Below are 25,541 nucleotides of genomic sequence, written 5' to 3'. Positions count from 1 at the left end.
TTTTTGTTTGCAAAAAAATGTTTTAAATTAAATTTGGATAATACTGAACAGCAAATGTTTACAATACCAAAAAAAAAAAAATCATGAAAGCCACTTTATATATTTTAGAATATCAAATGACAGTTTCCAGAGCTACAACATACCGTGGATAGCTACCAGTCCCTGTTGTAGTTTTGACTCTTAATCCCATGCCTTCCTTTCCTCCCTTCCCTAAAACTACTAATTTAAGTTTTTTGTTGGTTTTTTTAAAACTAAGAGTTAAATTGATATGGATGTGCTTCCACTGGATTTTCTCTCTCCACTTCTTGCATCTACAACATGAAATAGAAACCTTGGTCTCCACTAAGATGAGCGAGATGTGCGAGGCGCACAGTTGGGTAATGTGGGAAAATGACATACAAGCTTTGCCTGGTCACGATGTGCTGTGATTAGAAGCTTGGAACTTAACACTTCTCACTTGGCTCTAGTGAATGCCTCCTCCGCTCTGTGTTAGAGATATGAAATGGTGTTTGATACTGTTTGAGCATTATGGAAAGATTTAATTATTTGTAATAAAAGAGTTGCTGCAGTCTGATAACTGCCCAGAGGTGTGCTTTTGGGTTTTTCTTTAAAACAGAGTACTTTGTATTCTGGGAGAATTGGGTTCAGGTGCATCCATTAGATCCTTTTGGAACATGTTTAGAGATGGGTTAGTTTTTAGTTTTAAAAAGAAGATGATGAGTGAAAATAGGCAGCTGTAGAGGAAGCCCTATTGGTGTAGATCTCAGCAGAATGGAGGTGTTAAGCTAACTGTAAAGGGAAATAAAGGTTACTTCTTGAGGCTTAGCCAAGGTCACCCAGATAGTTTGGGTTTTTAGGCCCCTGGTTAATACTAATCTCCATGTCCAATGTTCTCTCTCTTTTTTTTTATTGTTGTAAAAGTGTATATAATACATTTGCTAATCGAATGTTCTCTCAATGAAATTAATAGTTAAAGAAAAAAGCCATAAATATCTTACGAAACAAAAATGAATCAGCTTCACGAATATCCTATCTCCTCCCAGCTCTGTGACATTTTCAGCTGAATACAATGAAAAGGACATGTTTTGTCCACCTTAACCCTCTCTGACACAGAAAAATAAGCCTGAACATAGAACACAAAATACAGTTCAAAAGATACTTGGAGCTTTTGCACCCTGAGTAATGAAAGTCAACAAGGGGAGGGATGGCTGCAGTGATGGAAGGTTGTTTATATTTGGCGGATTCAGCCTGCCTCATGTGTTGGAGGAAGCAGCAGCCCTCAGAGCCCTGGCCGCCAGGTGGGGAGGAACAGGCTGCTGTCGCCCTGGAGTGTTGGCTCCCACGCTGTGAGTCAGGATTGCATAAGAGAACTCAGCAATGCTCTCCAAGGCAATGCCAGTGATGCTCTGCAGATGCCCTACAACCTTCAGAAATCAGAGACAGATGTCTTCTTATTAAATCATCTCAACATGCTTTAGTGCGCACACGCGCACATGCACGCATGCACACACACACACACACAGAGTTTGGATGCTGTCTCAAGCCAAATGTATATTTTTTAGTTTCTCTGAACTTTGGGGGAAGATTAAATCCAGATTCCAGTGTTTGCCAATGGCTAAATTACATTAGGATACTTTTGTCCTGATAGCGTTAGCATGGAAACATTCTGCTAGATATTCCCTCTGCTCAGATAAGTTTGGTGAAATATGAGAGGGGTACCTGGGTCTTGACATTTTCTCTCTTTGGGAGGAGACACTTACTAGACTATAACGTTAACAGTGGGTCATCATCATAAAGGGAAACAAACAAGATGAACTTGGGCACCCATTTCCAATTTCACTTAAAAAGAGGAAAATTGGAGAAAACTTTTCAGTTCTACCCTAGTTTTCCCCTTCCCAAATCCTGCTCATTTATCCCCATCCTGGTTCTTGGCACTTATCTTTTGTAGGTTGTCTTCTGTTTAACTGTTGGGGGAATGCTGTCTATTACATTAATTCTGACCATGCTGGTCTTGTTCAGTGGTGCGTACCTGGCTCCAGCACTCATGGTTTTGGATGAAAGCACTTGCTGCAATGATTCCTACTGCCAAAAGCATGAAGTCTTCCTTCACTGACATGAACTTTTCCCTGAGTGATTAAAACCGTATTAATTTTGGAGCTATAATGAGACTTGATCTTCCAAATTCTAGGGTCATGGAACTTCAACTATGAATTAATGTTGGTCATCTTCAATTTTTTAGACTGGGATTAAAACATGAGCCTTGTATCTGGATGGTTTACAGGCCTTTTGTTGTTCCATCTGTCTCCCTAACAAATGTAAGACCTTACCAGTCCGACTTTATACTAATCAAACACATTTGTCCAAGTTGCAACCCTGTGACTGGCTTTTTTTTTTTTTCCTAAGTGGCTATAAAAGCAGTCTAGTAATGGCGTAATGGCAAGTCATAAGCAGCTATAAAAGAAGAACTAGGAAAGAACATGTTAGTTACTTGAACTAATTTAAATTTAAAGGTAAAAGCCTTAAAGGTTTTGCTGATTGGGCTCAGTCATCTACATCCAAGAAACACATTGGAAATTAATGAACCAGGTAACCTATGCAGGTTATCTACGGACTGAATGGTTTGCCAGGTTAATTCCATTCTCCAAGGTCTTGTCCACCACTCCGTTTCTGAAAGGAGCCTACCCAATGGGAATTGCCTTACCCTTGTAGCTGACTGGGTGTGGAGTTCTCAATTGAAGCCCTCAACAGACTCTCATATATGGGTTCGTGCAGAAGATAGACCAGGTCAAGCAATGTCAGGCAAGTTGCATGCAGCTGTGTGGCTGGGACCAAACAGCCATTGTATCCTAGATGGAGTATGGACATGGTAAGAAGCATTAAGTGGATCTTCTCTGATCATAACCACAGTTGTCATGTGACATAAAGCCGTTAAGATGGTATTGTATACTTTCTGCTTGCTACGTTCTACTACGTTACGTGCCATCAAGTCAATTCTGACTCATAGTGACCCTATAGGGTAAAGAAATCTCCATCTAAGTATATATACAATTATATTTGTTTGCTCCCCTCTTATCCTGTCCCTCTCCACAAAATGAACTCTTTGATCCTGCAATAAGGGAGTGTCTAGTTATTCCAGGTAGAAGCCAGCTGGTGAAACCTCAGCCTCTTCCCCTGACAAGTACCAGTGCACACCTCCCTCAGCCATCCGGAGATATCATCGGACTTTCCGCTGTTCCTCATTGGCAGGTTCTGCCCACTGCCACCAAGCCCCTAGGCACATTTTTTATTGCCGTCTATGGAAGATTCGAACCCATATCCCCTGACACACTTAATAAAGTACCTAAAACCTCTAGGAGCATCTCCACATATGCCAGCGGAGTGGGTAGATTGACTTGGAAGTTCAGGGACTTCAAAACATCAAGCTCTGACTCCAGGAGTTCTTCTTTTGTGTGTTGGTACCCTAGAGCCTGGAGGAAATTCAGGACTGTAACATTGCTGATTATCTGAGCAAAGAAAAACAAAAAAGATCACACATGTTGGCATTGTATACGCAGCCCATGCCGTCACTTCCAGTCTTTTGGTAATTCCCCCTTCCACTCTGCTTACCACATAGAATTATTTGCAGTTTCCCAAACCCCACCATGCTCTCCCTCTCCCAACCTTTACATTTGCTGTCTCCTATATGTGGATCTTCCTCCCTTTCCTCCCACTGCTCTTTGTTTTCCCTAACTCCTTTTTCTCTTAGGATCCACCCATCCCTTGCTTCATTTACACTCTTCGCCTGTGTGTCTTCTCCCATTAGATAATTCATTGAGACCACAGACAGTATTTTTCTGTTTGTAGCCATGGCATCTAGTGCAATATCTGACCATAGAAGACAATAAATACCTGTTGAATGAATGGTATTTTACTGTACAGCATTAGTAATGTGGAGACACTTTATCCTTTTTAAATGTAATAGTTTGCCTTTAATACTGATAGGTACGTCGGCAATTCAGGTACCTTATGTAAACTGTCCTTGAGCCCAAGGGGAGGGAAGGTTACTTGTATGAATGATGGCATCTGTCCAGCAATTATACTTTGGGAACAGAACTTCAGGCTATTTAATAAGTGCCTCTGTGTGACTTTGATTGTGTGTGTGTGCGTGTGTGTGTGCCTGTGCGCACGTGCACATGTTTTGGAGGCATGCTTAGGAAACATAATTGCACTCTGGAATTTCCACTAGAATAAAATCACCTAGCCTAGCCTAGGAGTAGATTTCTCACAGCCACCTTAGGATGGACTGGTTTCTTCCTAACACCTAGGTGCCCATGAGCAACCCTAGCTCCTTACTTTGTAGTGGAAGGAAAGTTTGCTGGCCAGCTGAACGCATGACACAAGGCGCAGGATAAACTTGTTGAAAAGCTGCTCTTTCAGAGCCCTCCAGTTCTGAGGCTCTGTCTTCTCATCTCTCAGCTGGAGTGTGGCTTGTCTGCAGATGTTCTCTGCCTGCTTGACCATAAACCTATAAGAAAGAGAAAGGGAGAGTAAACAGTCTACACTCAAACTAAAAGGAGGTTGTGCTTCAAACTCTGCTATAGCTTATCATCTCTAGTATCAATTGCTGGCTAAGAAATTTGCATGTAAAAAAAGGAGGATGCAAAACCAGAACTCCAGTTAAGGGGCAACTAGTACTTTCCCAAGATTTGGATACATTAGCCTTATGCTCAGGGCTTTACCTTTCTAGGATTTCTACAGCCTGGTAGCTGACAGATTTCTCCAGACACCATTGTTCAGACAGGAGAAAAACAAACTCTGCCAAAACAGGAAAGAAGAACCTAATTCACAAGATGCAACCAAAACCACTCTGCGAACTCTTGGCATTGGGTAAAAGCCATGGTGGGGCCAAAGGAAGAGGGTCAGGAGGTGAGAAAGATGAGACTGAAACAACCAAAACTGAGTTTAGTCCTCTTTGCTGCCAACAGGCAGATCAGAGACATGAAAAGGAGGCTGACTGAGTGGCAAAGATAAGGGCTTACCAAGCCCCTTCAGTGTCCCTTAGGCCTTCCTGTGGGTTTCAGCCGGTAAAAGGCCTGGCCAGTTACACACAAACATACCTAGCTGGTCTAGTTGGCCTCTACACCATGCTGGGAGCCACCAGGTCCAAGGGGGATTCTTGGATGGATGAAAAACCTAACCCCTATATTCTGTTTTCAGTGGAATGTTGGCAGGAACGGAAAGGTCCCTCCTGGAGCTTCAGTATTCTTTATGACACTGTTTGTTTAGTAACCACCCTCTGGAGAACTCCCATTGCTTTACAAACACGATTCACCTTACAGCTGGACACCATCTCTCTACCACTAGTTTGTTGGGTAAATCTGTGGTCGCTGAGCCTCTCCCCAGGAGCAAGTTTGTTACTGTGAAGTGGCTTGTTTTGAAGAAACATCCCAAAAATCAGGGAACATAGCCTAATTTGGGGGAAAGAAATCATTGGGAAAGTGGGAAGGGCAAGATTACTTGGCAAGATTTTAGGTTGCCTCTGTTTCTCTTTGAAAGAACAGCCCCAGATAGAATTCTATTTAGCTTTCAATATCATTTTCATTAGAGCGTGGAAATAAGGGTAAATGTCAGTCCTCAACAAAGAAAGCTCCCGCAGACCTAGGAACTTTTAGCATTGATCAGCAAAGAATTATGTTTACAGTAGTCAAATTACCATATGTCTGCAGAGAAAATCTAACTTGCTTGGAAGAAAAAAAACTATAAAAATATCAAGCTAGCACCGAACAGTTTAACAATCTATTCAACACACATTACACATAGATATGTGTACAAAACCTAATTGCTACAGAGATCACAGCTCTGCTAGCAATGCCCGATGCCGAAGAGAATTAGTGTGAGCAATTCAGCAAAATACTCTAGATGACCTAACTAGCTCCATCTCTCTCCTTCCTTTCATTGTTCATTTCTTGAAAGCCTAGCTTACACTTACTTGCTGCTTGCACTTCATCATTCACTCCCTCATTTTCTGCACTTTGGTGTCTACCTTTCTCAACTTGCTGAAATTATCTCAAAGGTCAATAAATACATCCAGATTGTTAAATAGCATGGCCTTTTTGCAATCCTCATTTCTGTTAATATCCTTGAAGCATTTGAAACTGCTGACCATCATCCATGAAACTCTCCCAAAGGTTTCGTGGTTCTGTTCCTCTCTCTTCAACCACTCCTTTTATTTCCTTCACCACTCTTTCCTACTCCAGTTCCTTGAACACAAAATGTTTCCCAAGGAACGGTTCTTGACCTGCTTCTCTCTTCTCCCTCCAGGAACTCATCATCTGCCACAGTTTCAGCAATCATTATGGTGATGAGTCCCAAACCTCTACTTCTAACCCACTTTTTAAACAGCCTACTGGAGACTTTCCTCTAGGTGTTCTGCCAGCACCTTAAACTCAGTAGCTCCCAAAGCACAATGGCTATCTGTCCAAACGAAGATCAAGTTTCCTACCCAAATGTCCATCAATTAGTGAATATAGCAACATCGTGGTATATCCATATAATGGAATACTACTCAGCAATGAAAAGTAACTGTTGATACAGGCAATAATGTGGATTTCAAAGGAATTATGCTAAGTGAAAGAAAGAAGACAACAAAACAGTACATAGAGTATGATTCTACTTATACAAAATTCTAGAAAATGCAAACTAATTTATAGAGACAGAAAGCTGATCGTTGGTTGCTTGGGAGAAGGGTGGGGAGGAGTGGAATTGCAAAGAGGCACAAGGAAGCTCTAGGAATCATGAATATGTTCACTATCTTGATTGTGGTGATGGTTTTGTGGGTGTATACATATGTCAAGACATAAAATTATACACTATAAACACATAGTTTATTGTATACCAATTATGCCTCAATACAGTTGTTAAAAGTAAAAAAAAAAAATCAAGTTTCCTTTTATTTTTTCAATGTGTGCATATTGTGTTTCTCTTAATGACACCACTATACTCCCCATCTCGGCTCTACCCTTTGGCATAGTCATATTGGTTTTCTTCACTTCTTAAATTCATCTATTGTAGAACTATGGATTTTATCTTTGAAATGTTTTTAACACATCTTCCCTTGCCCTTCCCTCTGCCCTGTCACCTAGATTACTGACACACACTCCACTGGTCTACCTACTTCCTTTCTCTCTCTAGTTTAATCCATCCTTTACATTGCTGCCAAAATAATTTTTCTTAAACAAAATTTACATTCATATCACTCTCTTATTCAAAAACCTTCAATCCCTTCTTGTTTCCCTACAAAACCAAGTATAAGTCCCTTACCCTGGCATTCACAGTTCCACACAGAATGTCCTCAAACTACTTTTCTGATCTTAATTTCAACTACTCTTCCACACACTCTGACCAACCTGGACTTCACTGTACCCATACTCACCCTAAGCTTCTCTATCTCCATAGCTTTACTCATGCTAGTCCCTTTTGGTTGCAATACTGTCCACCTCCTCCACCTTCACCAATCCAAATATCCTTCCTTCAAGGTCTACCTTAAAAGGATTCCTGGAGGACTCCATTAATTGGTTAATGTGCTTGGCTGCTAACTGAAAGCTTGGAAGTTCAAGTCCACCCAGAGGTACCTTGGAAGAAAGACCTGGCAATCCAGGTCTGAAAAATCAGCCACTGAAAAACTCTATGGGGTGCAATTCTACTCTGACACATATGGGGTGGCCATGAGTCAGGATTGCTACCTTATCCCATCCTTCTTTTAATCCCCGTAAAAGCTTGTTTTATCTCTTAGGCCACTTATATCACCATATTTGTACCTAGTCATTTGCTTATTTGTCCTAATATCCCCCCCCCCCCCCGCCCAAGGATTGCACGTACTTTGAAAACAAGGACTGTATTACGGTTTTCTACCTGAAAACAAACTGAACCTATCGCCATTGAGTCAATTCTGACTCTTAGTAACCCTATAGGACAGAGTAGAACTGCCCCATAAGGTTTCCAAAGAGCAGCTGATGGATTGGAACTGCCGACCTTTTGATTAGCAGCCAAAGGCTTAACCACTGAAGCAGTGCCAATTAGTACTCTACACATGTTGAAGAAATCAAGGGTAGGGTAATGCTGTGTCTTGTTCACTGTATCCCAGCACCTGGTATTTAGTAAGTACTAACAAAAATTCATTCAACTCGACGGCACTGGGTAACAAAAATTATTGAATGAATAAAGTAGACCGAATCTCAAGGTTGGTGCGTCAAGCCAGATGCCCCAGTCCCCCGTGAACCCGGTTCCCCGGTCCTGCATCCACACCCACGATCCGGGTCTCCCTGAAGCTGCCCCTCCGGCCCACAGCCGCCTGCACTGCTTGCTCATTCTGCTGGGCCAAGTGGAGCAGAGCGTCTTCGATGGTCTCTGTGGCAACAGCTCCAAAGTGAAAGTCGCTGAGAGAAACCAGGCTTCGCCTCACGGATCCATCCATTTTCAAATGCCTTTTTGGGCTCCTGAACCGTTCACCGGATCCATAAGTTGGTCCCCTTAGCTTCTCTCCAGAGTCTTCTGCCACACCCTGGATTTCTCGTCCGCTTCCAGTGTGCTCGTCCTCGCCTCAAGTCTGAGGAAAACCCAACTTCCCACCACAGCCTCGAGCCCTCCACAGACTTTTCCCGCCCCAACGGCCGCGGACCGCTCGGCCAATCACAAAGCCACTTCTCACTGCCCCTCCCCTTATGGCTAAGGCAGAGAAAGGAAACGCAGACTACAAGTCCCAGAGGCCCCTGCGGCGCCCAAGGACTACTATTCCCAGAGATCCCCGCGGCTCAGGACTGTGTAAAGACACGCAGCAAGATGGAGGCGTCCGGACCTGGTGACTCTCACGATGCTAAGAGTGGAAAGGGCCCGTTGGCTCAGCGCATCGACCCAACTCGGGAGAAGCTGACTCCCGCGCAGCTGCAATTCATGCATCAGGTGCAACTCACCCAGTGGCAGAAGACGCTGCCACAGCGGCGGACCCGGAACATCGTGACAGGCCTGGGTATCGGGGCCCTGGTGCTTGCTATTTGTATCCGATCACCCTGTAGACTCCGGTAGACGGCGGTTGAGGGCAGGGGAAGGGGATCAGAAGCATGTAGGAGGGCAGCGTGAGGATGGTAGAAAGAGCTTGGGTTGTGAAGTTCTTGTCCACTTCTAAATGAACAACGGTGGGCCAAGCGTTTAATGTTTGGGTAAAATGGGATTAATACTTTGTGTGTGAATCAAATGAGATGGTGTGTGGTGTGTAGTTATCACTTTGCCATTTCTTATATGCTCTTTTAATACGATTTATTAATAACGGAGTTGGGTTTAGGGTTCAGAAGCAGCGCAGGCGGGAATCACTGATTCCGGAGAATGGGAGCGTTACAAGGGTGGGTGGAGCAAGTCTAGGAAAAGGGAGTGTGCATATTCCAAGTGGTTTCCTCAACCCATCTCCCAGATGGTTATACCTTCTACTCGGTGTCCCAAGAGCGTTTCCTAGATGAGCTAGAGGACGAGGCCAAAGCTGCCCGAGCCCGAGCCCTGGCAAGAGCATCAGGCCCCTGATCCAGATGGGCACTGCGCATCCCCAGCCAGCTGGAGCCCCTTCACGAGACAGATGATGCTCCATGATCCTGTAGAAAATGACGACTACTCACAGCACTGCTGGCCTTACTAACCTTGTACCATAATTGAGCCCAAGAAGCAAGGACTAATGCATTTGGCCATCATGAAAGACACATTGCCCACCCCATGCTCACTGTGTGCAGTGACCAAGCCCTTCTTGTAGTTTGTTTCCTTGTTGGACGAGTGAGCAATCCTGACTGAAGAGCTCTGACTTGTTTACCCCCTTTACACCTCAGGGGCGTGACTGTTATGGGAGTGGGAGGTGGCAGCTCCTAGCAGTGCTGGACCCTGAAGTGGGAATGATGGGGTCAAGTTGAGAGTAATAAACTGAGTCATCTCTCCTGGAGCCAAGTGAGTGTGGTGGGGCTGAGAGACTGCATGGCACTTCATGAGCTGGAAAGCTCCACAGGCTGTAGCTGTGGCAGTAGCATTGCCCCAGGGAGCCGTAAATGTTTAACCAGAATTACTTTTTCCGTGAGATCTTTCCACCTGATTTAAGGGAGAGATCACGGCGGGTCACTGGGCTGTTTGAGACTGAACCATGTCTGGGGACAAGGAAGGTCACTCTCTGTCCTCCATGGCCAAAAACAACACATGCTTTACTTCATTTTTCCTCTCTACTGCCTTTCCCACACCTAGAGAGACAGGTGGATGAAGGACAAGCAGTCTTCATTCTTTTAACTTCTACTGGGGCCTGCCTATGCAGGCCTAGGGCGGAGTCTAGAGGGGATCTTGGCCTGGTCAAGTGGATCATGACCTTGTAGTTTCCTCATGAACTGCTAGCAGGCAGCCAGAAGGCTAAGCAGCTTCCACCCCCACCTCTCGTGAGAGGAAAGTTCCTTCTAATGTCTCCCCTGCCTCACCCCACAAGGCTTTGCCCCCAGCTCCTACAGCATGACAGATACAATTCAGAGTCATGGTTTCCAGCATTTTTATTGGCTGCTGCTGTGTGTGAGAACACCCAGTTGGGAGTAGGCCCTCTAGAAGCATCCGGGCTTTGGTGAGATTGCTTAGTGGTTGACCCCTGTCTTCTACACACAGCAAACAGCCTCCTGTCTGACTCTTCCCTAGAATGGGCCCACACTCTGCATGTCCCCTGGCCTTCCATCCCCTAAGTGCTGGGACTGGGATCTTCCTTGCTGAGTTGTGTCAGTCAGAAAAGCAGCAGGTTCTGTGAGCATGAGCTCCATGGTACGCCCTGGTGTAGAGGAGACATTTGGCTTCTGTTCTGAATTCACTGGAGGGAAAAGAAAAACACTGAAGAAACCTCCGGGGTGGGAGGAGGGTGAAGCTGCAGCCAGTTACCATTCCCTGGGCTCTCCCTCCCTTGGGCCCGCCCTCACCATCCTGCCAACATCCCCGGCGAATGTCACCCCCTTGCTTGCCCGCTGCTCCTGGGAGCCGGTGCTGCTGCCACTCAGAGAGTTCCTTCGCATGATGCCTGGGAGCAGGACAGGGGAGGGAGAGCACTAAATGAGGAAAGGGGCTATGGGGAGAGAGGGGCTAGTCCCCCAAACCAAGGGGCAGACCCCTGGGGCCTGGAAGAAAGCCAACTTGGTAGAGAGGGGCTGGGGGAAAGATGGGAGCTGAGCTGCTGCCATCTCACCAGGGCCTGGAGGTTCAGAGCGCTGCAGGCTGTTGCGACGCGAGGTGGGGAAGCTGCCCTTGGAGAGGCGCCGTTGGCGGCTGGACAGCATGGCGGCAGGGGCCACTATACCCGGTGGGGGCTGCTTCCCGAGCCGACTGTACAAGTCCTCAATTTCCTTTTTCTGCAGTGTCTGTAGAGCTTCCACCTCTGACAAGTGCCTGAGGATGGTCAGGGGCATGAGAAGGCAGCACACATCTTGTACTCAAGTCTGCCTCCTGCTCCAGCCTCCCCAGACTCACTTTTGCCGAAGACTCTGAAGCTCAGCCCAGAACTCCTCATCCTCCCCACTGCTCTCTGAGTCCTCACTGCTCAGACACAGGCTACTGTAGGAGTAGCTCATCCACACGGGGCTGGGATGGCTCAGGGGAGGGGGGCTGCCCCCTCCTTGGGGCTCCTTTCCATCGCCCCCTTCCTCCTCCTCAACTCCAGCCCCTAGGCCCTCAGTGGCACGGTCACTCTCAGCCAGAGCCTCCCTGGTCTCTGGCCCGCCTCCAGCACTGTCCTCTGTGTCTGAGCTTTCCAAGGCCAGCTGAGGGGTTGGAGGGTTCAGAGCACCAGAGAGTGTTGGGGATGTTGGCTGCAGGGGAGGAGGCTCAGCTGGCTCCTTGGATGAAGTCACTTGGAAACGCCCAACAAGCTGGGGTTTTCCCTCTGTAGAGAGAGACAGGAGGAGGCACGGAGGAAGAAAATCAGTGGCAGATATAAAATAGGGTGAGGACGATGGACAGAGGAACGTCAGTGGTCAGAAGCCTCACCTTCAGAGATGGGTGCCAGTCTGGCTTCACCCAGGAATGGCCGAGCAGGATTTGGGGAGGCCTACAAAGTATGGGTCAATGAGGAAGGAAATGTCCAGAATGGAGCCTCCCTAATCATCATCCTTGGTTTCTTACTCACCTCACTCTCCATCTCAGCTGTGAGGGGCAGAGGGCTCTTCTGGTCACATGGAGCAAGGGAAGGGGGAGAGGGCAGGCTGGGGAGGGTCCCAGGAGGGGCTGAAGGAGACTGGGAAATGAGCCCAGGTGAGGGGGATAACAAGGACTGGGCCATGGTCATCACAGCCAGCGAGAAGGCACTAGCCAGAGAGAGGAGAGGGGCTGCTGTGGTGGATGAGAGAGGGGGAAGGGAGGGACTTGGAGGAAAGGAAGGGGGGTTAGGAGTGAGCTGGGAACAACTGGGAGAGGATGTGGGTGGAGAACTTGGGGGGAGAGAGCTCTGGGGAAACTGAGAGGATGGGATTGGAAACTGGGATGCACTTGAGGAGAGTGGAAGTGGAGAAGAGCTGGAGGGGTATGGAGGGGGATATGAGGAGACCTGGGAAGAAATGAGGGGGAATGGGGAGGGGCTGGGACGACATGGGAGAGAAGTGATGGGGAAGATGGGACCTGGGAAAAGAGGAGTTCCAGGGCAAAAAGGGTTTCCAGGAGGCAGGGAGGTTCCAGGAGAAGATGGGGAGGTGGAGAAGACTGCCCAGCTCCTCTGCTCCAGGGAGGTACTGCTCTGGGGCTCTGCTCAAAAGGAGGGCACACTGAAATTCCAGATCTCCATTCCTCATGCCTTTCCCAGGCAAACCCCTGAGAAAACCCCAAGGACTGGGGTGAGCAGGAGCAGAACTCAATACATACCACTAGAAAGGTCTGTGAGGGGCCCCGGAAGGACAGGCAGTGGTGCTGGCTCCTCCTGAGGGACAGAAACAGCCTACAGTCACAGTGGGGAAGAACAAGTCTCGGATGGGAGGTTTCCAGCTGGGGTTCTTAAGCTAGAACCCATGAACCTCTAGGAACCCATGGAGGAGTTTCAGCGCATTCATACATGTATGTGCTGAAGTATTTAGAGGTTAAGGGGCATGACGTCTGCTACTTACTCTCAGATGGTTCCGAAAAAAATAGTATGTATACATACATATAGAGAGAGGAGAGAAAAAGAATGATAAAGCTCATGTGGCAAAATAGCAGTTGGTGAATCTGGACAAAAGGTATCTAGGAATTCATTGTACAATTTTTGCAACTTTTTTGTAAATCTGAAATTATTTCCAAATAGTTAAAAGAAAAGCATGTATTGAACACATTTTTCTAGAACAAGAGTCTGTGGCGATCATCAGATTCTCAGATGGGGTCCATGACCCAAAAAAAAGCTTAAGAACTGTAGTTTTAGAGTCCCTGAGATGAAAAGGAGCTAGATCCAAGGGTGCTGTGGAGGGCAGAGAGTAGGTAACTCTGGAGCAGAGAGTCCATTACCCCTGGAGGTGCCCAGAGGGTCTGACCTGGGAGCCCAGAGTGTCCTCAACAGCCTCCACAGGACCAGTGTCTCTCCTCAACAGGGTCTCCACTCGCTGGATAATCTCCCGAATGCGGTTCAGGAATCCATCTCTCTCCGAGGGTAGAATGAACTCATTATACACCTGGCAAAGGTAAGTGGGACAGGAGGGAGTGCTCAGTTACCCCATTCAGCCCTCCCCCTACCTCTTGATCTTTAAAAACCAACCCTTCACACCACTGCTTCTGTCAACCACCAGCCTAAAACAAATATTTGTAAGTACCTACTGTGCCAGGCACTGTGTGGTGTAAGGAGAAATACAGCTTTGAGGAAAGGAGCTAACGTCCGTAGAAGGCATGTATGTACCAGATGCTTTACATATACTACCACATTTAGCACCAACAACCTTCTGGGGTTGGCATTAAAATCCCCATTTTTACTAAGATAATTAGTCAAGGTGGTTAAATTTAATCTGCCCAAGATCACAGGATTTAAACTCGGGTCTCTGAGTCTAAAGCCAACCTGAGTTCTATCCACTATACTACTGTTGCCACACAAGCTTTTGAACACAATTCCTGCTTACAAATTATACGACACAGGCCCACATGTACACACAGCCCACAAAGTTAAGTAAAAACAAGACAATAAATGGTAAATGCCACATTTAATTCTACAAACACTAACTGAGCACCTACTATGTGCCAGGCATTGTGCTACATACTGTGGGTAATACAGGGAAGCATGGAATAAGGTCCTAGCTGTCAGGAAGCCCCAAATCTAGTAGAAGAGACAAGTAGATACATAACTCAACATACTGCAAGTCAGTCCATGATAGGTAAGGTGTTCATGAGGTATAGATAAAAATGTTATTCCAGAGAAGGAGCAAGTCATAGCACCCTGGGGAAATGGGGGAAGCTGGGACAGCTTCTCAAAGGAAGTCCTTGGAGCTGAGTTTTGGAGGATGAGTAAGAAAAGCAACCCTTTATTAAAGACATACCATGTGTGGACTCTTCTAATAAATTACCTCATTTAATCCTCAGGCCATCTTGCAAAACAAATATTATCACCTGCATTTTACTGATGAGCAACTGAGATTCGGAGGGGTTGAGAAACTTGTCCAAGTTCACTGAGTTAGTAAATAAGAGCTGGAATTTGAACTCAGGTCTTATGTGAAAGCCCACCTTTTCCTCTGTTTCACACTATTCATCAGGAAGAGAAGGGCAGTCTAAGCAGAGAGAAGAGCATGAGCAATAGCTTTGATATGTGAAAGGGCATGGCACATTCGTGAAATAGTGAGGACTTGAGTATAGCTGAGAGTGCTGTGAATTTTAAAGGCCGCGCTCCAGAATGTGGACCTTTTTCCTAATCACAGGTAGCCACTAAAGACTTTGAGGCAAAAAGCTACAAGATAAGATCTAAGTCTCAGGAGAACTCTGCTGCAGAGGAGTAGAGGGTGGGCTGGTAAGGGGAGAGAAGAGGGCAATGGACCCTGGGTTCAGGGGTGGGGTCACTTGGGCTGCGTGGGATCTGAGGAGTCTTGAAAGCCCAGTAGAGAAGGCTCTTAGAGTGAGAGACCCCTGAGCTGATGGAGGCAGAGAGAGAAAAGCACCCAGCCTCTTGGGAGGACCATTCGGAAACCAGTGTGGCTGGAGTGAAGCTCTGGAAGGGTCAAGTGGCTTGGTGGAAGGTGATAAGCCTTGTGTAGCAGGTGATATTTTGTCTTTGTCCTGCATACAAGGTGAATGACATGATGAAGGAGATGCTCAGAGAGAGTTCCTGAAGCCTGCCTGACATCTTTCCCATATCCTTCCCTACTTTACCCCAGAGGCTGCCATCCACGCCCCTAGTCCACTGAAACTGCTCTCACACAAAGCCAGTGTGGTCTTGCCTCAGGCTTTACCCTATGTCACCTCCTTGAAACTCTCTCCTCACTCAGTTTTTACTAACATCTTTCAGGGCTCCTCCTACATCTCTGGCACCACCTCTGTGTCCTTCAATGACCTACCCCCACCCCCTCCGCTTCCCACTCTGAGACAGGGGGTATCCATTGAGATGCACTCTCAGGCCCTCTATAGTCTGGCTTAGCAGGCCCAATCTGTGTGCTGACTACTCTTAAATCCACCTCTCAGCCATGCCTGACCCATCTCCCACTCCCAGGAAGGATTTTATCTTGGCTGTCCCTCATCACTCAAGCTCATCATGACCCCTAAACAAACCTACTTTCGTTTCCAACTTTCTCACTCCTTTGGTAGCCTACTATTAGCCCAGTTCCTTCAAGCTGTCAGTTGCCCTTGACATCCCCTTTCCCTCACTCCCCATCATATCAATTTAGCAAATATTTATTGAGCATCTATTATGTGCATTGTACTATGTCAATAGGTTGCTGGATTACAGAGTAACTTATTTTCCCGGAACAACTCTCAGATTCACTCCTTCTCTTCCTCCTACCATAGTCTATTATCTCCTTGGACCACATATGGCTTTTTGAGTCTACCGCCCAGCTGGATTTCCTACCCCCCAACTCCTCCCACATCACATGGCAGAATGGTCTTCTTAAAATGTATTCTCACCGTGTTACACTCTGCTTGACTCTCAAGACCTTCTGTATTCTGGGCCCACTCTACCTGCCCAGCCTTGTTTCCCATGATTCTTGTATAGGAACACTTGCTTCCAGTGACATTTGTCTCCCCGTGAAACCCTCCCAGCCCCGTATTCTTAGTCATTCCCTACTTCCCATGCCTTTGCTTATGCTGTGCCTCCAGGAAGATATGTCCTCTCCACTGCCTTCCTTACCCATCTGTCCCACTCCTTTATCCTGCTGCCCCCAGCCCATCCTTTTCTTAGAGACATAGTACATGTTTAGCATGCACCTCACACATAGGGGAAACCCTGGTGGTATAGTGGTTAAGTGCTACGGCTGCTAACCAAGAGGTCGGCAGTTGAAATCCTCTAGGTGCTTCTTGGAAACTCTATGGGGCAGTTCTACTCTGTCCTACAGGGTCGCTATGAGTCGGAATCAACTCGACGGCAGTGGGTTTGGTTTTTTAGGTTTTCACACATAGCACTTGTGTATACCTGTCTGTGTTAGTCTCAAATTGCCAGCTGGGAGCCAAACCTCCCTAGATAAACAGAAATCTCACCAAGAAGAAGGGCAGCAGCTTCTTTAGTATCACTGTCCTGAGAGTCAACCACTGCTTCAAAAACTCTACTGTCTGGCTCGGGGGGTTTCAACGCCAGGGGACATCAACATGGGACTTTTGTTCCAGACACAAACATTCTGTCCCCCTCACCATGGCAGCTGCGATCTCCTCTGGGCTGTCCCCATCCAGATCAAATCGGAAGGTCACCATCTTGCTGTTGTGTGTCTGTAGCTGGCACTCAACCACTCTGTCATTCTGGTCTAAGACCTTCAGATTCAAAGTGAGCAGAGGGGAGGAGGTCAAGTCCTTGTCCTCACCTCATGTCCCCGCCCCACTCCAGCCAAATGACAGTGGCCAGATTGGGATTGGAGAGAAGCAGACTCCATCCCCAAATTCTGGCATTAGAAACTGGCTCTTGGGTACCCATATCATACATTGCTCTTTTCCTTTTCCAGCTGACCTCCCCTATCCCCTGGCAGTTCCCTCCTGGACCTTCTAGGCTCCTCCTCATCTCCTGTACCCCTTCCTTACATTAGTGACCCGCAGCCGGGATCGGGGTCTGCGGCGGAGATTTCTCCCTGGAGGTCTCCTCATCCTTCCCGACCCTTCTCCCATGTCATTAAGGTCTGATGCTGCATCAGAGGCATAGCTGGAAAAGAGAAATGAGAGAAGGGTAATGTCAGAGAGGACAGTGGACCCCAGAAGCACCATCTCTAGCTCCCCAACTCATACCAGAACATACCTGTCCCCGGGGGCAAAGTCACTGCCAGGGCTAGAACGTGCAATGGATAGAGCAAAAGCCTGAAACAGGATAAGGGTTCATGAGGTCAGGGGAAGATAACTGTTGGGATTTAGGGAGATGGTTTCAAGGATGCTGGGTACTAGGGAAGATGAGGACAAAAGTGGTGGATTTTCAGGGATATGGGCCAGATCATGGGGTTGGGTTTTACAAGAAGGGAGAAAGGTCATAGACTTGGAATGGCTGGGAGACCCCCATGTGACCCGCTCTCACCGAGGGCAGGCGGAGATGGGACTCAGCGGGGCTGGATGGCACCCCCCTAGGGGGCTGAAGGGCAGGGTCTGAGGCATCCAGGAAGCCAGAGGAGCTGAGGTAGCCATCAGTCTCACAATCCGCTGGTGGGGGAGGGAGGAGGATCAAAAAAGGGGAAATAAAGGGAAATAGTGGCATAGGAGGGGGCTTGCCTGAGCAAGGAGGGGCCTGGAGTTGTGGGAGGATTCTTTCACAGAGGGAACTTCCAGGCTAAAGGTGGAAGGCAGGGTAAGTGACAAATGCTGCTGGGGTGAACTTCTGGGTGGAGGGTAGAGGTCAAGGGTTCTGGGACCCAGGTACTGAGGTCAAGGGTGACTTACAGGTGGTAGATGAGTAGCTGGCATGGCGAAGGAGGAAGGGCTGGTGCTGGTCTGCCTCAGGCTCCTCGGGCTCAGGGGGGAAGGCACTGGGGGGGCCAGGAACCATGGGGACAGTTGCTGGTGGGGGTCCTGGTGGGGGTGGGAGGGCCTCCAACCCTCGAGCTTTGCGAAGCTTCTCACGCTTCCGCTGTATTGCAGCAACCCGCTCACGTACTGCTCGGGCCACTGGTTGGTAATCAGCTTCGCAGACCAAGCCCAGAGCCACCTGGAGTTGGGGGGAGGGGTTTGAGGAGCACAGGTTGGGAACCCTCTCAGAGATCCATAAGGATACCTCCTTCGGGTCTCCAGGGTGGAAGGGAACCAACATTTATTGATTATCCACTGTGTCCATTAAGTGGCAATTCTCTAAAAAAAAAAAAAAGCAATTCTCTACGTTATCATTATTGTTAAATTCTCCCAATAACCTTCTGAGGCAGGTCTTATCAGCACCGTTTTTGAGATAAGTAACAAAGTGACCTGTTCATGGTTATACAGTAGTAAGTCAGTGGTTCTTAATGGGGTGAGGGGAAGGGAGGGAAATTTTTTGCCCCCTAAGAGATATCTGGCAATATCTGGAGACATTTTTAGTTGCCGTAACTAGAGGGGGTTGCTAATGACATCTAGTAACTAGAGGCCAGGGTGCTGCTCAACATCCTACAATGCACAGGACAGTCCCCCAAAATTTACCAAAAATTACCCCACCCAAAATAATGCCAAGGCCGAGAATCCCTGCAGGATTTGATCTCAGGTCTGGTTTGATCTGGGCTATGGAGATCTGTTCTTATGCCACATTTCAAACATATTCTCAGGTTGATCTACCATAGATGATCTCCACCGTTTCAACTGCCATTATTCTATGGAGAATCTCATACTCCCTCCCTTCCCTCCTCAGGCCTTCCCAAACCACCCCCAAGCTTCTCACCACCCCACCCCCCATCTTCTACCTCCCATGAATGGCTCTCCTGGTCTACCATCTTCCATTCATCCCCTCAATAATTTCAATACGAGCTTTACTGGGTGTGTAAAGGTGGTGGGACAGGGTGATCTCACTTGAAATCTGAATGACTTGAGTTCAAATCCAGCCCTAACACTTACTTGCTATGTAACCTTGGACAAGATGGTCAACCTCCCTGAACTTTCTTTCTTCATCAATAAATTGAGATAAAATTACCCACCATCCAGGCTGGTAACAATCAAATGTTTGCAAAAGTGCTTTAAGCCATGTACCCATGAGGGCTATTAATGAGCTCCTACCATGTGCCAAGCACTGTCAGAGAGAGATAAATTAAAACAAAACAAAACACAGTCTCTGCCTCAAGGAGTTTAAGGTCTAGTAGAGGAGAAAGACATGACTGTAGGGACAGATGATGGTGGATGCTGTAATGGAAGACCTGCTGAAGTGGAAAGAAGCATTTCATTTTGACTCTAGAGGGGAAACCCAAATCCGTTGCCCTGGAGTGTATTCCGTCTCACAACCACCCTGTAGGACAGAGTAGAATCGCCCCATATGGTTTCCAAGGAGCTGGTGGATTCAAACTGCAGACCTCTTGGTTAGCAGCTGATCTCTTAACCACTGGACCACAGGGGCTCCTGTAGAGGGGAAGGCTTCCTGAAATTGGTAGTTCTGAGCATGGAGAAGGAGAGAGATAAAGGTGAGAAAGAGAGAGAAAAATGGATGGCAGGGAAGAGTATTCCAGAAAAACGGATCAGGCGGAGCAAAAGCAGGCAGGTTGGAGGGGCCCAGACCTTGTTCTGGAAAAGGAGATCTTCAAGGTGTCGGGAACACTGGGTGTGTGTGCGGGGTGTGTTAAGGCGGGAGAGGCAGGGAGACACCTGCAGCAGATGCCCGGACAGGTGGGTTGGACCCCTCTTCCAACACCCTGTCTCACTGGCCCCTCCCGTAGGGGCCCACGTGCCCCGCCCCTCACACGCCCAGCCTCAGTACAGTCCGCTGTCTTCTCACCATCTCCTGCGCCACCTCCTCGGCCGCGTCCCGGCCCAGCTGGAAGAGGAACTCAATGGCCTGGTTGTCCCGCGGCCGACCCCCTCGCCGCGCGTCCTCCATGCGCAGCCAGAGCTTGAGGCCTGGCTTCTCACCGTCGTCCTCCTCCGCCAGCTCCACGTGTACGCCGCGCTCCTCGCGGAAAAAGGCGTGAGCCAGGAGGTCCTGGATTGTGAACCTGAGGGCGGAGCCGGGTGAGCCGAGCCCCTCGCCGTGGCCCGCGACCCCGCCTCGCCCCTCCACCCTACCTCTCGTTCTTATCCGTGCGGATGCAGCCTTCAATGATCTCCTTCACCTCTGGCATCTTCACCTTGTAGAAGCTGTTGGGCTTTGTGCCCTGGGGGAGTGGAGCTGCGTGAAGCCTGCTACCCCCTGCGCCCCACTTCTCTACTAGACAGCCTACACCCGCCTGAGGCTGCAGCCCCTGCAGTGGTGACTGCTACTGGGAGACTGGATTTCAAATCCCAATCCCTCCACGTTTTGGCAGTGACCTTGAACGAGGCTCCCGCTGAGCCTGTTTTCTCATTTATGAAACGCAGGGCAAAACATTTGCCCTGCTCACCTCGCGGGGCAGCTGGAAAGATCTGTTGAGACTGGCTGTGAACCCATTCGTAAACTCCGGGAAATGCTACACGTATCGTTATTCTAAACAGCTTGTAGTGGAGAGGGGCGTGTGTGCACCTAATACCCTTCAGTGTTCAGCAGGGCATCTTTCTGTCTCGCCTGTTTTCACTAAGGGGAAAGGCATTTCACTAAGGGGAAGGGGTGGTACGGCAGGACAATGGGAAGGGGATCTGAAATTCCCTCTCCTCCCCCACCTCCTCTCACCGAAGTGACCTTGCGGTAGATTTGCGCGGCATTCTGGCACTCGGAGTACGGGTACTCCGAGGTAGCCATCTCCAGCATACACATGCCGAACGCGTACACGTCCACGGCCTCATCGTACTTTTCCTCGTACATCTCGGGGGCCATGAACTCCGGGGTCCCTGCAGGGTCCACAGCAGGGATCAGGCTGCAGGGCCTCCCTTCTGGTGTGTCCCTCCTCTTAGGCACATCTTTGGACTAAGTAGCCCGGGACACAAGTGACTCGCCCTCCCCCACAGAATGTGGGGGGGGTGCCATGGCTCTCCCCCGCTTCCCCGTGGTCTCAGCTCCTCGGATCTGGAAGGACTGTGCGGGGGTGGGGTCCCTAGGCTCTCCTCTGGCGCGGGGGAGGTAGGAATGGCGAGAACCCTCCTAGAGGACGCACCAATGACGCTCTTGGCGAAGGAGGCACGCTTGAGCGTAGCCAGGCCCAGGTCCCCAATCTTGACCGAGCCCGAGGGGCCAGTGATAAAGACATTGTCACATTTGAGATCCCGGTGCAGTATGGGGGGAACCCGGGAGTGTAGGAAATGAAGCCCCCGCAGGATTTGACGGCTCCAGCGCTGAAGGACTCGTGGCTTCATCTCGCGGAACCTCCTCAGGTACCTGGGGGAGGGCGCATAGGCAGAGTCGAAGCAGGGATGTATATGCGGGGGAGGGGCCCTCACTGGCACCCCGCCCTCGCCCCACCCCCGCCGCCGCATCTTGGAGTTTTCTCTTAGCCCAGGTCCGCGTCAGCACCCGGAGAAACTGAGTCAGGAGTGTGGGATAGGTAGACACTAGGCTACCAAACCGGCAGGGAGGTAAGTTTGCAGAAAGGGCCGTGGCCAAGGTGCTATGCCGCCCGGAAGGGATGACTAAGTGCCCCGAGCGCGGGGGATCGCTTCGCAGAGGAAATAACTTTTGTGTTGCGCCTTGAAGGATGAGTAGGAGTTCAAGGGTGAAAGGGGGAAGGGATGGAGACTTTCCAGGCAGACGAGACACTGTGTTCAAAGTCACGGGGACAGCCAGTGAGTGGGGAGGGTGGGAGGACATGCCGGGAATTCGGGTTGTCTGGAACTGAGGCTGAAAATGACCAGGTTAGTTGAGTGTGGACTTTATCCCCAGAGCGGTGGTAAGGATAGGATGGCTTGAAGGAGGCAGAGTAGAGTAGGCACAAGCCCTTTAGGGGGCTGCTGCTGGGCTCCAGGCTAGCTAGGTGGGAGATGTTAAGGAGACGGACAGTGGGGGTGGGGGGATGCACAGCCTGGAAGGAGAGGAGTAGTCTGGGGAGAAGCCCAAGATTTTTGCTGGAGTGCTAAGTGGAAGTTACCATTCACTGAGGCAGGGGCACAGGAGGGGTAGGTGGAAGATGGTGAGCCCAGTTTGGACCCGGATGTGCAGAATTTGAGGAAGCTGGGAAGAGTTAGGAAGCAGTGGGGACACTTCCCAGGCCTCCCCCTGCCAGGCGCAGAGCTCACGTCTTGAGCGTGCCCGAGGTCATGAGTTCGGTGACCAGCACGATGCAAACCTGGCCCCTCAGCACTGACTTCCACGAGTCATAGAAGCGAACGATGTTGGGGTGCTGCAGTCCCTTGAGCATCTCCACCTCCTCCGAGAAACGCTGACGCTCAGCCCGAGACAGCTTCCGAGTCTGTGGGATGGGGGAGGGAGTCACCTCAGGCCCAGGACACCCACGGGGTCCCATGGGCCAGGGCTGGGAGAGAGGTGAGGATTGGAGCAGACAGATGCTTCTGGGTCAGTGGGATTGCTAGCCCAAAGGGTTCAGACCCCGAACTCTGGTTCAGCCCCATCTGGCGGCTACAGGGACACACCCACCCTGGACCCCCGCTGCACACAAGCACCTTTATGCAGCGGAGACCCGGAGGCCCAGAGCTCAATAGCGCCTTTGTGGCGGCTGGGGAGGCCGGGGGCGGGAGGGGGCGCCCAGGGGCTGGCAGCCGGCAGGCAGCAAGCCGGCAGCGGGCAGGCGGCAGGCAGGGAATTGGGGCCTGGAAGGGGGTTGGCCCCAGAACTTGGGAACTGCTAGATCCAGACAGGAGGTGGGAGGGCTCCGGAGGGAAGTATAAAGAAAAGGAGAAAGGATCCAGAACCAGGTGCCAGGAGACTCCTCCCCTAATGGCTGTCCTGTCCCCTCTCATCCTTAAGTTTGGCTGCCTCTCCAGGCTGGGCCTGGAGCCTGGGGTGTGGCACTGGCAGGCACAAGGGGTGAGCCCCATGCCAGGGCCAGTGGGGGGGGGGGGGCTCCCACTGTCTCCATCCCCCAATCCCAAGCAGGGCCCAGAATTGTCTGGGTTCTTCCCACTCATAGGCTGAGTGGTAGCCTGGGAGGAAGGTCCGGAAGATCAATATCTCCCCCAAAGCCCATGAGGCTAAGCACCTTTGGGTCTGGGAAAGGAGAGCCCAGGTAGGCAGTGGGATGAGGAGGACTAGACTCAGTCCAGGGCTGGGGCTCACTGCCCCCCCCAGGTCTGACTGCCCCAGAAGGGGTCTGAGAGGGACCCATCTTGCCACAATTCCCCTAAATCTTCAAGAGGTGGAGAGGATGCTGCCCCAACTCCTGGCCAACCTCCCAGTCTCCTGATTTGCAAAGACCTGGGGGAATGAGCAGAAGGACCAGGGTCACACCGAAGTTCTCAGGACTTAAGGGAAAGGGGGAGGAAGAGATAGTGGGTTGGGCTGCAAGAAATTGGTGGAGTCAGGCCCCCAGATCGAACTGGCTCCTCCATTTCTCATCCTTTTCCCCCACCTCTCAGGGTTGAGTATGGAGACTTTCAAGTGGGAACGTTCATGCCCATGGGGAAGCCACAGCACACAACCTGCCTCAGTTGCTCCTTCTGCAGCCCAGAATCAGCCAGGTTCATAGATCATCAAAGCAAGGGGAGCCGGGATGTCTGGACATTTGACTGGAAAAATATATCCCTCCCTTGCGGCTGCCCCCGAGGTCTCCCATCCCAAGACGCGCAAAGGATCCCATCCCGAGGTGTACCGAGGGGGCACCCAGCCGCACCTGCAGCTCACACCAGGCCACCTCCACCGTGGTGTCCGTGTCCAGCCCTCGATACACAGTCTTGAAGGAGCCACGTCCAATCTCGATGTCAAACTTGAGGTATCGACCGTCTGGGGACGTCGCCACAGCCTGTGTCTCCGTGTCCTCCTTCTCCTCCAGCTCCCGCCGCCGCTCTCGGGCTGTGACTTCGGGTAGCCTCGGTGGCTCCCCAGACCCCAGGACTCCTGCGGAGCCCGCGAGTTCGGAAGCAGAGTCTGCAGCCTTCACCGGGGCTCCCCCGGTGCACGTGCCCTCGGGGGGCTCTTCGGAGTTGGGCGCTGGGCTCCTCACCGGGCAGGCACCAGTAGAGTCCGGAGGACTTGGGGGCTCCGGAACAGATGAGGCTGGCTGGGACCAAGAGCTCAGCAGCCCCAAGTCGACTGAGCTGCGGCGGCTGAGGCGGGAAGAACGGGGCCGGGGCTCAGCCTTCCCGGAGAAGCGGCGCGCCCGGCGAGGAGGGGGCCCGAGGCGGGGCTGCCCCACGGCGGCGAGAGGCGGTGGGGGCTGCAGGGCCAGGTCGGCCTCGGTCTGGGACATCGGGACCGCTGTCTCCTGGGCCGACGGGGCCAGCATGGGGAAGGGCCAGGCGCCGCAGGGTGGCAAGCCGGGCGGCTGGCGAGGAGACGGCCTGACAGGAGGACTGGCCCGGTGCGCAGGGATCGCGCTGAGCGGCTGGGGCCCCAACCCCAGGCTCGACTGCCAGGCGGCCCCGCCCCCGCCCCGCCCCGCCCCCTGGAGCTCGGAGCCTCCGGCTCTCCCGCCCCAGCTTGGGGCAGACAGCTTGGCTCCCGCTGCGCAGCCCCTCACCTCTGCCGACGCCCCGCCCCGACCTCCGCCCCGCCTCTCGGCACCCGGCGGCGCACTGACTTCAGTCTCCTTCCGAGACCGGAGCTGGGTCAGGGAGTGATGGCCTCCCGCACTGAGTGCGCAAAAATGCTTTTGCGTTGGGGAGGCGGGACACTTGCGACAGGGAGGGGAAATGTGACTGCGGTCCCCCAGCCTTAGAGGGGGGTACTTAAGGGAAGGCTACCACATTCCTGCGCACCCCAGATAAGGCAGCACCTAATCGAGGCCCCAGGCCGACCATACAGAGGTCAGTGGCGGTCTGCTTTCTCCAACGACGCCACTGTCCACCCAGGCTGCACAGGGACACGCCCCTCCCTCAAACGCAGAGCCGGGTGTCACGGACACAGAGACACACACAGAGACACACACAAAACCTTGGCCGCAGCCTGGCGCTAGCCAAAGAGGCTGTTTTTGCTCTGTGGGCTCTCTTTCCTCCCCTTCTGTTTGCCAAAGTCTCCAATAAACCAAAGTCCACATCCGTTTTACCCCCTCTCAGCTCCCCTTGACCACAACTACCGCACCCAGACCAGATGGGTGGAGGGAGGGGCTTCAGAGTTCAGGACTTTCTTGGGGGAGATGGGGAGTCATTAAGTGACTCCAATTCCAGAACAGAAAGCCATCTGTCCCCAAGCTGTGTTCTATCAGCACTCCCCCACACGACCCACCGAACAGATGTAAACCACAGGATCACTGGAGCCAGTGGGCCCTGGAGAACCTTTT

At 50.5% G+C, this 25,541-nt stretch overlaps 3 protein-coding genes across 5 annotated transcripts; 1 reads left to right on the top strand and 2 right to left on the bottom strand.

Annotated features, from left to right (window-relative positions):
- Positions 1 to 1,253: 1,253 nt before the first annotated feature.
- On the bottom strand, positions 1,254 to 8,452 carry CNTD1 (cyclin N-terminal domain containing 1). Its single transcript, XM_049860522.1, has 7 exons — positions 8,284 to 8,452; positions 4,719 to 4,794; positions 4,333 to 4,504; positions 3,341 to 3,503; positions 2,702 to 2,846; positions 2,030 to 2,126; positions 1,254 to 1,424 (listed from the first exon to the last, which is right to left on the bottom strand). Exons 1-7 carry the CDS (start codon positions 8,450 to 8,452, stop codon positions 1,254 to 1,256), a joined length of 993 nt encoding a protein of 330 aa, XP_049716479.1.
- A 329-nt stretch (positions 8,453 to 8,781) lies between these two features.
- On the top strand, positions 8,782 to 10,539 carry LOC126062851 (cytochrome c oxidase assembly factor 3 homolog, mitochondrial). The gene is made up of 2 exons (XM_049860818.1): positions 8,782 to 9,031; positions 9,443 to 10,539. The coding sequence occupies exons 1-2, from the start codon at positions 8,818 to 8,820 to the stop codon at positions 9,547 to 9,549; spliced, it is 321 nt and encodes a 106-aa protein (XP_049716775.1). The 5' UTR covers positions 8,782 to 8,817; the 3' UTR covers positions 9,550 to 10,539.
- On the bottom strand, positions 10,530 to 24,659 carry WNK4 (WNK lysine deficient protein kinase 4). Of its 3 annotated transcripts, XM_049860816.1 has the most exons (19): positions 23,937 to 24,659; positions 22,387 to 22,559; positions 21,312 to 21,532; positions 20,891 to 21,048; positions 20,311 to 20,399; positions 20,024 to 20,240; positions 18,022 to 18,286; positions 17,663 to 17,784; positions 17,393 to 17,451; positions 17,182 to 17,299; positions 16,801 to 16,917; positions 13,518 to 13,655; positions 12,880 to 12,934; positions 12,152 to 12,762; positions 12,013 to 12,073; positions 11,497 to 11,908; positions 11,216 to 11,415; positions 10,953 to 11,050; positions 10,530 to 10,846 (listed from the first exon to the last, which is right to left on the bottom strand). In XM_049860816.1, exons 1-19 carry the CDS (start codon positions 24,546 to 24,548, stop codon positions 10,844 to 10,846), a joined length of 3,729 nt encoding a protein of 1,242 aa, XP_049716773.1. In that variant the 5' UTR covers positions 24,549 to 24,659; the 3' UTR covers positions 10,530 to 10,843. The 3 variants fall into 3 exon arrangements, with proteins under 3 accessions (XP_049716773.1, XP_049716772.1, XP_049716774.1); XM_049860815.1 differs by having other exon boundaries at positions 10,530 to 11,050; XM_049860817.1 differs by lacking the exons at positions 20,311 to 20,399; positions 22,387 to 22,559; positions 23,937 to 24,659 and having other exon boundaries at positions 10,530 to 11,050; positions 21,312 to 21,404.
- Between the last annotated feature and the right edge of the window lie 882 nt (positions 24,660 to 25,541).

The sequence above is a fragment of the Elephas maximus genome, chromosome 19 (genome assembly GCF_024166365.1).
Source record: "Elephas maximus indicus isolate mEleMax1 chromosome 19, mEleMax1 primary haplotype, whole genome shotgun sequence".
NCBI classification, from domain to species: domain Eukaryota; kingdom Metazoa; phylum Chordata; class Mammalia; order Proboscidea; family Elephantidae; genus Elephas; species Elephas maximus.
Note: the sequence above shows the minus strand (reverse complement) of the source record. Positions and strands in the feature narration are given on the sequence as shown.